At 32.6% G+C, this 14832-nt stretch overlaps 2 protein-coding genes across 7 annotated transcripts in view; one reads left to right on the top strand and one right to left on the bottom strand.

The window, feature by feature from the left end:
• LOC127545026 (pre-mRNA-splicing factor SLU7-like) overlaps positions 1-6055 on the bottom strand; it is a 34142-nt gene extending 28087 nt beyond the window's left edge. The window contains 1 exon segment of the mRNA XM_051972045.1: positions 6001-6055. Within this exon segment, the coding sequence (XP_051828005.1) occupies positions 6001-6055 (55 nt within the window).
• SEMA4D (semaphorin 4D) overlaps positions 1-14832 on the top strand; it is a 206945-nt gene that overhangs the window by 106997 nt on the left and 85116 nt on the right. The window lies entirely within an intron of this gene.

Raw genomic sequence — 14832 nt, 5'->3', positions numbered from 1 at the left:
TGTTTTGTGTAGTGGAGTATGTAAGTTTTTCAATGGAATTCATTGTTCATTCAGTCTGTTGTGAATTTATGGGTTTTGCTGCTGTGTGATTATAGTTGTTTTTGACTGCTGCTGGTAAGTTATCCATTTTGGGGGGGTGGTGGCAAATAAGCAAGTTTTATTGTAGGAATTGAAAAACAGAAAAGAAAAACAAAATAAAACAAAAACAAAAAATTTTCAAATGCCCAGCAGAACAAGGATTTAAAATATATAGTAATAAATTATTAGTTCAAGAAAGGCTAATTAATAGTAGAAGAAATTATATTCACAAATGTCCATCCTTTTTTTTTGCTTCCCTGTAGTTCCTTTTAGGTTCTCTGCTGCACACTTTTTTAAACTTCGTTCTTTTTTCCCCCTTTCATCCCTTCCACCTCCTCCAAGCAGGCTATATAGTTAAACACAGATATGTATTATATGCATATATATATGTATGTATATATACATATATATGTATGCACACACACATATATATAATATACACATTGAGACACATATATGTATGCACATACATCCACCCACATGCATTCATAACAACATCAGTATGACAAATATATAATGTAGATTTCTCTTTTAATATTGAATCTTTAAATTTTACTTATCTCTTTCCTATCCCAGCTCTCATTCCTATAAATTTGCTCCTTAAATTGCCTTGCTATTACTTAACCTTGCCCCATCCATCAATTCTCATGGATCCCTCCCTTAATTTCTTTCCTCACCCTTTGCTTCCCCCTCTTCTCTCCCCCTCTCCCCCTCTTATGGGCCAGAACTCTGTACTTGAAACAAGTATTTTTATAAGTCAGTGGAATTGATAAGACAATGGTTATCTAGTTTAGCATGGTGATTAATAGATTCAGTATGATTTATTTAATCTTACAACAAATAATGGTTCCCTAGTAATATAATGATTGGTTTATACTCAGTATACTGTAAATGATCTAATTATAATAGAGCATATAAACTGAGACAAACTCAGCCAGGGTTGGACTCAGAGACACATTCATTCCATTTCCCACCTTGTGGTGGCTGGAGGCTGGAGCACAAGCCCTTGGACTCAGAGAGAGATTCACTCCATCTCACACTACTGTGGTGGCTAGACTGTCCTCCTGCATTCCTCCACCCAGACCAAGCTAGCCCGGGTCCCAAGCAAGAAAACAATAAAGAATTTGGACTTTAACACCTATTCTTGTGGTAATTACTCTACTGAAAAGAAGGCTGCTCCAGAGACCTCCAGAAAACCAATCAGAACACTACATTCCCCCCTTACTTTTTAATAGACTTTGGAGGATAATGGTATATATGTAGTGTTGCCTATTTAATCCATTTCTGATATGAATAGGTTTTTGGAATTACAAGCCCTCCTCTCCCCTCTAATGTCTCTATATCTGTTCTTCCTCTGTACCTCATTTGTGTGGTATAATTATTATTTTTACCTTTTTCGAGGTGGTTTTGTGTTTTTTAGAGTCTATTGAACTCTTCCCCCAATCTTTCTTTTGAGCTACCCAATTGCTGATGTCAGTTTTAAACATATGTGTGTACATTTCCATGTAAAAAGCATAAACAGTGTGTCCATGTTAAATTCCTTGAAAATGATCTTTGATATTGGCTCTTAATGTTAAATTTTCTATTGAATTCAGGTTTGAAAGAAAGTCCTGAAAATCTGCAAGTTCATTGAATGTCCATTTCTTTTTCATTCAATATTATGAATAATTTTGCCACAGGCCTGGTTCTTTTGATTGCTGGTATATATGATTCCATGACCTGCAGTCTTTTATTGTGGCTGCTGATAAGTCCTGTACAATTCTAGTTGTAGCTTCAGCATTTTTGAAATGTTTTTCTTTTCTTATTTCTTGCAAAATTTTTTTATTTGATCTGGAGATTCCAAAATTTAGCAATAATATTCCGGTGTGTTTTCCACAAAGGATCTCTTTGATGAAGAGATTGATGCATTTTTTTTTTTTTTCTATTTCTACTTTTCTCTCATATTCTATCACTCCAGCACAATTTTCTTGGATTATTTTTTCAGTCAGATCTTTCAGGTGACTGTAATGTTCATGTTAGATTTCTGGAGGATCTCTGGACGGACCTTGGTCTTTAAGTGGAGAAGTGATGAAGGCAGGAGAGCCATCACAAGGCTGGTCAAAGATGGAGTCCAGTCTTTGTGTCTGTGTCCAAGACTTCACCCTTTCCAGTCCTCTCAGCCTTTAAATACCTCAGTACAATTGCATCACTACAGCAACTAAACATTACCATATTTACTAAGTATATGCCAACTCGAGTGATTACATCATTACATCACATTAAGTATATGTTTAACTAGAGAACCATTATCCCATCAATCACACTGAGTAGTTACTTAACTTAACGCACCCTGCTGTCCTTGATTCAAGTATACTTTTCTAGAGTTCTGGCCCTCTATAATAGTCCAATTCTTTTATTTTCTCTTCTTGATCTGTTCTCAGATTTGTTATAAGATATTTCATATTCTGTTCAATTTTTTTATTCTTTATATTCTGTTTTGTTATTCTTAAGTCTCTTATAGTTTCACTGGCGGCTTCCCCTTGTCCAAATCTAATTTAAGTTTTTCCTCAATGTCTCTCATTTGATTTTTAAATTCTTTTTTGAGTTTCTTCTATAAATTCTTTCTGGGCAGGAAGCCATTTAACATTTATCTTTTAGGTGGAAACAGCTTTTTTTTACTTCAGTGTCCTACTCTGAAAATGGACCTCAGGCACTATTCCAATAATAAGTTTCTGTGATTAGATTCTTTCTTCTTTGCCAGTTCTTTTTTTTTTTTTTTTTAAATGAGAAGTACTATGGTAAGTATCTCTAAATGTGGAGTGGGAGGATGGTGCCTCTAGTTTCACTTCAGCCCTCCTCTCTGACTTGGAACCCCCAAACAAAAATTCTAACCTCCTGCAAGTGTTCACAGGCTGTTCCTGCTCCACTGCTTCTGCATTCCCAGTGTTCTGGCTCCTTCTCACCAAGTGCTGTGTGTCTGTGGTACAATTGGACCTGGTGTTCCTGATCAGTGATATTTACTCACTCTTCCTAGACTCAAAACTCCCAAGTCAGCCCACAGTCCGGGAGATGAAAGTTACTGTGACTCCAGTTGAGGCTCTGCCCAAATCCAGCTAGCCTTCAGGATCCGCACTTGGTGTTTCTGTAAGAGCTAGCCTGAGATATTTTTGTTTCTCAAGGATTAATCCTTGACCTGGGGACTTTTTTTTTTTTTTTAATTTAAATTTTATTTTAGGGGACTTTCTTCAGATCTTCTTGGGTTGTACCAGGAGAACCATTATTCTGCTTCAAGTCCTTTTGAGGGTTCACTAGTCTATGTTAGTTGCAAATTTTTTTCTATTTGTGGGACAAATCGGGAGAGCTTGAAATTTACTGACCCTACTCTGCCATCTTCCCAAAATGCTCCCCTCCTCATTTCTTTATTTTCTTTCTGTATTTGTCTTGTGGTCTCAAAAGATGCTGATTTCTCCAAGATTTAAGTGGGATTACAGTCAAGAGAGCTTTTCTTTTGTGTCACTAGGCTTTTTTTCTCAGCTCAGGACTCAAGTCGAACAAAAGACTTTATGGTTAAATATTATTATAGCTTTTCAAAGTTAGAAAAATTTAAATAAATTTCTATTGAACTATCATTATCAGAATGAACCTGAAATGGGTTTTTTGTTAGAAGCTTGGCAATTGGGAGAGAATGATTCAGTGGCCTCAATCATGTTTTTTTTTTCCTATTGTCTTTGTATCTTCCTTATTCACCCCACTCTGAACTCTCAGCAGCCTTTTATTATAGTGACCTACAGATGCCTAAAGAGGGATGTGAAGAAGTGACTGCTCACATGAGAGTGAAGACTGTGGGAGCAAGATAAAAGTAGTTCTCCTCAACCAAAGATTACTCCCCACTACTGTTGGAGTAATTACACTTACTCTGCTTGGCTGTAGAGGAGAATTCTAGAACCAATGAGTTAGAAATTTCAAGGAAGGATGATTTCATTTGAAGTTTCGTAAAATATAGATGGATTTTTAGAAATTATCTGGTCATTTTACATAATAAGGAACCTGAGACCCAGAGAGGTTAAATGACTTGCCCAGTCACATGCGTAGTAAAGCTTTCTAAGAATTAGAGAACTCATCAGAAATGGAATAGGCTACCTTTGGAGATGTACATAGCTAAAGGGTTTCATATGGAAATTCTGTAGTCATGTGTCACATAAAAATACAATTAACTAAGCGTTGAGGCACTAATTCCATACATATATTTTTATTTTTTAAAAATAAACAGCTTATTTCAAGCCACCTATCTTATAATACACCTAAATAATATACATAGGATCTGATGTTATATAAATAATAATAGTTTGCTCAGGATTCTAGAATTTTTTTGTTATAAGAGAATTTTTTCCTAACTACTGTTTTAGATATAGTACTTAGCATATTTTCAAGTTTGAATATTTTTAAGTGCTTAAATGAATTTTATTTGTCATTTATTTCAGATAAAATCTCTTAAATTATATTCTATTTCCAGAAATAACAAAGAGTTTGAAATATTGCAAGGTACTATTAAAGATTATTTCATTTTATGTTTTATACTCTCACTTTCCTTAAATTCTTGAAGATATCCATATTGTTTCAATAAATCCTTGATGAGAGATAGTCATTATAGAAGAAACTACTCAGGGGAAATAACTTACATCCTTTTTAAAATTTTCTCTTTGTTGGAAGAAAGATTCTATTCAGGGTAGTGGTAACATCCGAAGTCAATGTTACTCCACCATTTTCTTACATTTATACTTTCCCCCCTCATAATTATCTTTTCTTCTCTCCTTATACCTTTTGTTACCCTCAACTTTCTTTTTTTTTTTCTATCAGCTTTCTTAATTTAACTCTTTTTTAAAATTATGCTTTAGGCTTATGGATGGTAATAGTCAGTATGACTTAGCTTTCCATTTTGGAGTTCACTATAAAAATAGAATATAAATGAATGTTACCAATAGTAAAAAGACAGTAATAAAATTAACTGTACAAATAGCATAGCAAAGAAGGAACAAAACTTTTTATTCACTTATAGTATAAATCAGCAAAAAATCTGGATAATTAATAACTTCAGCAAAATAGTAGTATTTAAAATCAACCTACAAAACCCAATAGCATTTCTGTTTAATAGTAGATAAATATCTGGGAATTAAAGATTGGGAGGAAAGTGCTATTCACAGTAATTTCTTATTGTCATTATTGAATTGTTCATTCTAGAGTCTTTGCATCTTCATGGACCCCAGTAGACAGACATCAAGCTCTTCTCTCCTGAAGTTTGTCCTACCTTATGTTCATTGCGTCCATGACAGTATCAGTTTTATCCTTGACTTCCCCCTTTCCTTTTGTCTTGAGTCTTTCTCAGTACACCAGAATCTTTTCCAGTGACTCCTATCTTATTTTGTGGCTAAAATATTTAAACCTTAGCTTCAGTATTTGTCCTTCTAGTAATAGTATGTTTGTCCTTCTAGTAATAGTATCAATTAATTTATTTAATTAAGTACTGACTGTTTTGATCTCCTTGCTATTCTAGAGACTCTCAAAAGTTTTCTCTAACACCACAATTCAAAAGCTTTCATTCTACAGTGCTCAGCTTTGCTCTTAGTCCAACTCTCAAAGCCATATATTTTTACTGGAAAAAACATAGTTTTGACTATATGAACTTTTGTCTGTAAGATGATGTTTCTGCATTTTAATATGCTATCCAGAGTTGCCATAACTTTCTTTCCAAGGAACAAATGTCTTTTAATTTCATGGCTGCAGTTGTCAGCTGCAGTAGTCTTGAGCCTAAAATCTGACACTGCTTCTATTTCTTTTCTCTCTATTTCTCAGAAAGGGATAGGACCAGTTGCCATGATCTTAGTGTTTGTTTGTTTTTTTTTTAATGTTAGCCTTCACACCAATTTTTACACTCAACTCTTTTACCATCATTAAGAGCTTCTTGATTCATCTTCACTTTCTGCCACCAAAGGGGCATCATGTGCGTATCTGAGATTGTTGCTATTTCTCCCAGTACCCATAATTCCAGCTTTTGATTTGCCCCACCTAGGCATTTCACATGATGCACTCAGCATATAAATTAAATAGATAAGATGACTATATATAGCCTTAACATATTGCTTTCCCTTTTTCCTACATTGCATTCTTCTTATACTTTATGACTCTCCATATGTTCTTCAATCCAATGACATTAGTCTCCTTGTTCTTGGCTACCATATTTCTTTTCCCTACTCTCTGCTTTTTTGCTCACTGTTCCCCATGCCTGGAAATTCTCCCTCCTTAACCTAAATCTCACCTTCTGCAAATGCCTTCCTTCTGATTTATACTGTATATATATCTTGTTTCTATATAGATGTTGTCATGGTGTCTCTCTTATTAGAATGTGAATTTCTAATGAATGTTTGCATTTCCTTGTATCCTTAACACTTAGCCTGGCAATTTGGCACATAGTCAGCACTTCTGACTACCTAGATATAAATTTAAACTACTCTTTAAAGAAATAAAGAACATCTTAAATAATTGGAGGGATAGTCAATGCTCATGGCTGTGCTGCATCAATACAATAAAAAAAATCGATAGAATTATTTATAGATTTAGTGTTATACCAATCCAACTACGAATGCTAATTTTATAGAATTAGACAAAACAATAACATTCATTTTAGAAAAACAAAAGTTTTAGAATTTCAAGAGAAATATTGGCGGAGAAAGTATAAATGAAGGGAAGGATAACTCTTCTGTACTTCAAATTATACTGTAAAGCAGTGTAATCATTTGTGCTAATAACAGTATCTTCTGTCCTGCTTCATTTCATTGGTGTTCTTGCCTTCCTTCCTGGATGTCTTTGGTCCAACTGGAGCCATGTCTAGGTGTACTTACTTGCCTTAAAGAATCTATATTTTCTGCATTAGGCATGTGGATGAACAGGCTTCTCTCTATGCTCCCTGACACTATGCAACAGTTACTTAACCAGATTGATTTTAATTATATTTATATTCCCGTCTCCTCAATTTATTTTTTTCCTATCTTCCCAATTTATAAATGTACCACAATTACAGAAAAGGAAAGAATTTATTCTGGGAAAGGGAGCATGGGGTAGTTTTAGGAACCATCCACTAAAAATTTATTATTTGCTCATTAGTGAGCAACTCAATTTTAGGTAATATAAGTTTCCAGAATCAGGATTTAATGACACATAATAAATAAAACCAGTGCTCTGTCTGTTTCTATATTAGCCCTTTCTCTCTTTGCCATGTTATCTGTCTTTTAAAGGTTAAGTTTAGATGTATAAACTGATAGAATCTGTACCACAATAAAGGCTTACACTTTGTCTTCAAGATCTATGGTTGTAAAGGATACATAAGTCATTCAGTCAACAAACATTTACAAAAAACTTGAAGTGTGCCAGGCGGATGCGGATCACTGAGGCTACAAAGAAAATCTCATCTCTTGTCTTCAGAGAGTACATATTCTAATGGAAGAAAGAGAGGCTCTTTGAGTATACCTAATGGGCACAACCTCTTCACATTTATTGTGTCTTCTCTGGAAAGTGCTATCAGTTGCTGTGGAATATTTTTTTTTTAATCCAGTAACCCAGAATTTATTTTGCTTTTGCTTTTGCTTTTTTTTTTTTTTTTTTTTTTTTTTGGTACTTCAAGAGTTTAGCACAATGTCTGGCACATAGGAAGCACTTAGTGAGTTCTTGCTAATTATTTAATTGCTCCTAGACTGTTTACTTTTCCATCATCTCTCATATTCAGTTATTTGCCAAGCTTTGTCAACTCTCTCTTCATACCACAGTCATCTTCTGCCTTCTCTCTTCTCATATAGCTACTACCCTAATTCAGAGCCTTATCACTTCTCGCTTAGATTATTGCATTTTAAGAAAATTCAGATCACTCTCTGATTTGCTTGCTTTACAGAATGCTTCATTGCATGGTTTCTTTAAATAGTAGAACCCCTTGTACATCTAAGTGCTTATTTTTAGATTAACTTGATAGGGGTAGGCTTAGAAGCAGAGAAGCTTAATGGTATCAGACACCGTTTCTAATTGGCAGTTAACCAGAAATTAAGATAAAGCATCTTTGAAAAGTGTAAGACATAAGTGAGTATATATAATGATTTATGTGTTTATTTTCATATAACATTTCAAACTATTGTAAAAATGGAAGTATATGTGTAACAGTATTTTATAATGTGATTATATATATATAATGTGATTATATATATAAATATATATAATGTATTATTACCCAGAACTAAAATGATTAAGTGCCTTCAAAAATATGCACTAAAATTAAACCAGATTGAATTTTGAAATTATATATTCAAGTCCATCTCCTCAATTTATTTATTTTTCCATCTTTATAATTTATAAATCAAGTACAGTCACAGAAAAAAAAAATAGAGTATGTTATAGAGAGGAGTATTAAGGTGAGAATGCTTTTGGGAAGCATCCACCATCTGAAAATCATTACTTACTCGCTCAATGTGTTTCAGTTTTATGTAATATGTTTCCAGAAGCAGAATTTAATGACACACAGTAAAGAAATCAAGTGTTTAGCTGTATCTCTGATCTCATCTCTGTGGATAATTTTTCCATCAGAGCATATTATGCCCCTTCCATATCCTCTCAACCTTGTTACTCTTATTTTGTTTTTTCAGAAATTCTTCATTGAGAATCTATCCAATATGCTAAAGGTTTTTCTCTGGTTCTTTTGCTATCTTGAGAATCCTAGAACATCATTTAGGCTGCATATCTGCTGCTTCTTATTCTTGCAGGATGACAGGGCTACCTACTTATGCAGTCTTTGATGTCAATGATGATATTTTATGCCATTTCTTGACTTGTTAATGTTGCAAGGTGTTATTAACAATATCGTCCATATTACTTGTAATTACCATATATAGAATCCATGGAAATCCATGGAAATCCATAATTCTGTGTTTTCTAGCTATATGGCAACTATAGGAGTTAATGTTAAAGAAATAGGTTTAAATTTAGGGATCTTTAAAAAATCAAAAGTTTTAGGAGGAAGGAAGGGAAGAGAAGAGAATAAGCATTTATATAGCATTTAATGTGTTCTAGGCACTATACTAAGCAATTTAGTAAATATTTGATCCCATTTGATAAAAACAAGCGTGTCCATTGTCACCACTCTTCATAGTTAGAAATATACTACCTTTAGTAATAAGAAAAGAAAGATAAATTGAAGTAATCAGCATAGAAGGGTAATGTTTTATTTAAAGAGCCTAGAGAGCCAACTAAATTAATGTAAACAATAATAATTAAAGTTAGAAGATATAAAATAAACCCACATTAATCATCACTTTCTGCATATTACTAAAAAAAACTCAGCAGGAGTTTATAGAAAAATAAAGTCTATTCAAAATGACTATAGAATATATGAAATATTTGGGAGCCCACTTTCCAAAATATAGAAACTACAGAAATATACAAGCATAAAATACTCTGCAGAAATAAACTCAAACTCATACAATTGGAGAGATATTCATTGGACTTTGCTAATTTAATGAAAATGACAATTTGTTTAATTGTAAAGATACAATATCATTCCATTAAAATTGTCAAAGAATTACTTTTTAGAACTAGATTAAAATAGTACATCTTTCCTTCAATCTCTTATCCTTCCTCCCTGCATCCTATCATTTGAAAACCTTGTATATTTTACAAAAAAATTTTACTGAGACCATTTGCCAACTGGTCCTCCCTCTCTGCATTTTCTTTCATTTTATTTTGATGCTTTTTGCCACTTTTCCCAACTTCATTACTGTCTTTCATAAAGAGATGGCCCTACTCCTTGCCAAAGCAAACTTTTCCTCATTCCAGCTCCTTTAACAGGAAGTATCTTCTGTCAACCTCACAGTTTCACCTGCCTTCTATTTCTCCATTTCTACTGGCTCATTTCATTTCCTCTAATTCTCCTCTTAATTTCTCTTAATTTCCAGTCCACCTTCCAAATTCATCATTCCACCAAAATTATTTTTTCTGAAGTTATCAATGATCTCTTAATTGCCAAATCTAATTGTCTTTTCTCAATTCTCATTCTTGATCTCTCTGCAACTTTTGACACTTCCCATTACCGTCTTGTTAATATTCTTTCTAGATTTCTGATACATCACTCTCTCTTTGCCCTTCTATTCTGTCCTTCACTTGAATCTTCCCCCAGGTCACGCCCACTTACCATGAGTGGCTGTGTCCTATGCCCTCTTCTCTCTTATACCTCCTATACCACTTCATTTAATAATCTGATCCACTACCATGGATTTAATTACTGTTCTCTGTGCTAATGATTTTTAAATTTATTTATCTTCCTCTAATCTTCCTGCCAACCCCCAATTTCACATTTTCACCTGTCTTTCAGACATTTGAAACTGAATGTCCAGTAGACATCTTAAGTTCAAGTACCCAAAATTGAACTCATTTTTTATCCAAAACTTCTTCCCTTTAGAACTTAAAGGGTAACAATATTCTCTTCCCATTGAAGCCTTTAGTGTAGGTGTAATCCTCCAGTTCGTTCTCTCTCTCCCTCTCTCTCTCCCTCTCTCCCTCCCTCTCTCCCTTTCTTTCTCTCCCTCTCCCCCTTCCTCTCTCTCTCTCTCTCTTCCTTTCTCCCTCCCCCCCACCCCATACCCTGTACGTAATCTGTTGCCAAGACTTGTCAATTTTAACTTTTCAACATTTTTTGAATGTACCCTTTTCTCTCCTCTGTCAGAATTGCCATTCTGGTGTAGGAAGTATTTTATGTGCTTTCGTAGATCTATCCCCAAATTTTTTCTGCAATTTCTAGTTATTTTAGATAGAATTTCCTCTTATTTTTGCCCTAAGGATTTTGTTAAATTAAAATGCTGTTGATTTTTGAGGATTTATTTTATAACCTGTAACTTTGCTGAAATTTTTAATTGTCTTGATTATTGTCTTTGTTGATTCCATAGAATTTTCGAAATGAAATATCTTATCATCTGTAAAATAGGGTTGGTTTTATCTCCTCTTTACTTATGCTTCTTTATATTTTCTCTTATTTTATTGCCATTGTTAGCATTTACAGAACTATATCAAATAAATGAGGAGAGTGGGGATCCTTGTTTTACTCATGGTTATTGAGAAAGCTCCTAGTCTATGCCCTTTGCATAGACTTATTTTTGGTTTTAAAGAGATCCTTTTCATGATTTAAAAAAAGTCTCTTTATGCCTTTACTTTTTTGTAAGGTCTTTAGCATAAATAAATCTTGTACGTTGTTGTAAATTTTAAATTTTTAAATTTAATTTTAATTTAATCTAATTTAATTTAAAAATTTTTAAAAAACCACTTCCATGTGCTTTGATATATTTTTTATTTATTTCATTTAAAGTGTCCCAATTACCTGTAAAAAATTTTAACATTCATTTAAAAAAATTTTGATTTCCAAATTCTTTTACTCCCTTCCATTTATCTCTCCATCACTTGTTAAGGCAAAAGCAGTATGATAGCAAATATACATATGAAATCAGAAATATATAAAACATATTTCCATCTTAGCTATATTGCAAAAGAGAACACACACAATGAAAATAAAGTTTTAAAAATATGCTTCAATCTGTACTCAGAATTCATTAATTTTCTCTCTAATGATAAATAGCATAAGTCTTTTGGAATTGTCTTAGATCATTGACAATATTCTCCTAGTTTTGCTTACTTCACTTTCTATCACTTATAAAGTCTTCCCAGGTCTTTCTGAAGCCATCCCCTTTTGTCATTTCTGATATTGCAATACTATTTCATCACAATCATATACTACTACTATTTGTTTAGTCATTGCCCAATTGATGGGCATCCTTTTTGATTTCTAATTCTTTCTGATCACAAAAGAAAATTGCTAAAAATATTTTTATACATATAGATCCTTTTCCTTCCCAAATCTTTCTAAAGTCATCTCCTTTGTCGTTTCTGATAGTACAATACTATTTCATCATAATCATATACTACTACTTGTTCAGTCATTCTCCAATTGATGGGCATCCCCTTGATTCTAATTCTTTCTGATCACAAAAAAAAAAAAATGATATAAATGGTTTTATACATATAGGTCCTTTTCTTTTTTCTTTAATCTCTGGGATAGAGACCTAGTAGTAGTATTGTTGGGTCAATGAACAGCTTTGTAGACCTTTGGGTATGGTTCCAAATTTTTCTCCAGAATGGTTGGATTTGTTTACAACTCTGTCAGAATTGCCATTCTGGTGTAGGAAGTATTTTATGTGCTTTCGTAGATCTATCCCCAAATTTTTTCTGCAATTTCTAGTTATTTTAGATAGAATTTCCTCTTATTTTTGCCCTAAGGATTTTGTTAAATTAAAATGCTGTTGATTTTTGAGGATTTATTTTATAACCTGTAACTTTGCTGAAATTTTTAATTGTCTTGATTATTGTCTTTGTTGATTCCATAGAATTTTCGAAATGAAATATCTTATCATCTGTAAAATAGGGTTGGTTTTATCTCCTCTTTACTTATGCTTCTTTATATTTTCTCTTATTTTATTGCCATTGTTAGCATTTACAGAACTATATCAAATAAATGAGGAGAGTGGGGATCCTTGTTTTACTCATGGTTATTGAGAAAGCTCCTAGTCTATGCCCTTTGCATAGACTTATTTTTGGTTTTAAAGAGATCCTTTTCATGATTTAAAAAAAGTCTCTTTATGCCTTTACTTTTTTGTAAGGTCTTTAGCATAAATAAATCTTGTACGTTGTTGTAAATTTTAAATTTTTAAATTTAATTTTAATTTAATCTAATTTAATTTAAAAATTTTTTAAAAACCACTTCCATGTGCTTTGATATATTTTTTATTTATTTCATTTAAAGTGTCCCAATTACCTGTAAAAAATTTTAACATTCATTTAAAAAAATTTTGATTTCCAAATTCTTTTACTCCCTTCCATTTATCTCTCCATCACTTGTTAAGGCAAAAGCAGTATGATAGCAAATATACATATGAAATCAGAAATATATAAAACATATTTCCATCTTAGCTATATTGCAAAAGAGAACACACACAATGAAAATAAAGTTTTAAAAATATGCTTCAATCTGTACTCAGAATTCATTAATTTGCTCTCTAATGATAAATAGCATAAGTCTTTTGGAATTGTCTTAGATCATTGACAATATTCTCCTAGTTTTGCTTACTTCACTTTCTATCACTTCATAAAGTCTTCCCAGGTCTTTCTGAAGCCATCCCCTTTTGTCATTTCTGATATTGCAATACTATTTCATCACAATCATATACTACTACTATTTGTTTAGTCATTGCCCAATTGATGGGCATCCTTTTTGATTTCTAATTCTTTCTGATCACAAAAGAAAATTGCTAAAAATATTTTTATACATATAGATCCTTTTCCTTCCCAAATCTTTCTAAAGTCATCTCCTTTGTCGTTTCTGATAGTACAATACTATTTCATCATAATCATATACTACTACTTGTTCAGTCATTCTCCAATTGATGGGCATCCCCTTGATTCTAATTCTTTCTGATCACAAAAAAAAAAAAATGATATAAATGTTTTTATACATATAGGTCCTTTTCTTTTTTCTTTAATCTCTGGGATAGAGACCTAGTAGTAGTATTGTTGGGTCAATGAACAGCTTTGTAGACCTTTGGGTATGGTTCCAAATTTTTCTCCAGAATGGTTGGATTTGTTTACAACTCTGCCAACAATGTATTAGTGTCACAGTTTTTTACATATCTCCTCCAACATTTGTCATTTTCTTTTTCTAACATTTTTCTAACATTTTAGCCAATCTCATACCATTATGAAATGATATCTCACTTTTAATTTTAATTTCTCTAATCAGTAGTGATTCAGAGTATTTTTTCAGGTGACTGTTGATAGCTTTGATTTTTGTCTTCTGAAAACTGTGTCATTTCCTTTAAGAATTGATAAATTAGTGAAGTCATATTTTTATAAATTTGGCTTAGTTCCCCATCTATTTGAGAAATGAGACTCTTAGAGAAACTTACTATAAAATTCTTTTCCTAGTTTCCTATTTCTGGTTTAATTTTGACTATGTTGGTTTCCTTTGTCTAAAATCTTTTTCATTTTATGTAATCAAAATTAACCATTTTACTTCCTCTGATCCTCTTTGTTTGATCATAAATTCTCCTTTAGCCATAGGTCTGATAGGTATATATTTTCCACAATCCCTCTAATTTACTTAGAGTATCATCCTTTATATTTGAATCATTTATCCATTTTTACCTCATTTTGGTATATGGTATAAAATTTGGTCTATGCCTGGTTTCTGCCAAACAGCTTTCTATTTTCTCCAATAATTTTTGTCAAATAGTGAGTTCTTAGCCCCAAAACTGGATCTTTGGGTTTATCAAATACTAGATTACCATGGTCATTTACTACTATATATTATGTACCTTAGGAGACAAGTAAAATGATCTGATAATCCCATCTTTTTGAGGCTTAGCCAAATCTGTTGTAATCCATGTTAGTGTAGCCCAATGAAGCAGTAATGGATGTTTTTCTGGAATTCATTTATTTACTCCATAATCCAAGTGAATGTTAGCAATTTTGTGCCTTGTTGCTTTGCCTTTTTGATAACCAACCTTCATTTCTGGTAATTCTTGGTTCACATGTTGCTGAAGCCCACCAATCTTAAATATAACCTTGCTAGATGTGTGAAATAAGTGTTTGGCAATTTGAATGTTCCTTAGTATTGTCCTTATTTAGGAGTGAGATGTAATTTTC

This window comes from Antechinus flavipes, chromosome 1, assembly GCF_016432865.1.
Source record: "Antechinus flavipes isolate AdamAnt ecotype Samford, QLD, Australia chromosome 1, AdamAnt_v2, whole genome shotgun sequence".
In the NCBI taxonomy this organism is placed as follows: Eukaryota; Metazoa; Chordata; class Mammalia; order Dasyuromorphia; family Dasyuridae; genus Antechinus; species Antechinus flavipes.
The sequence above is the reverse complement of the archived record's forward strand: the minus strand, read 5'-3'. Positions and strand labels throughout refer to the sequence as shown.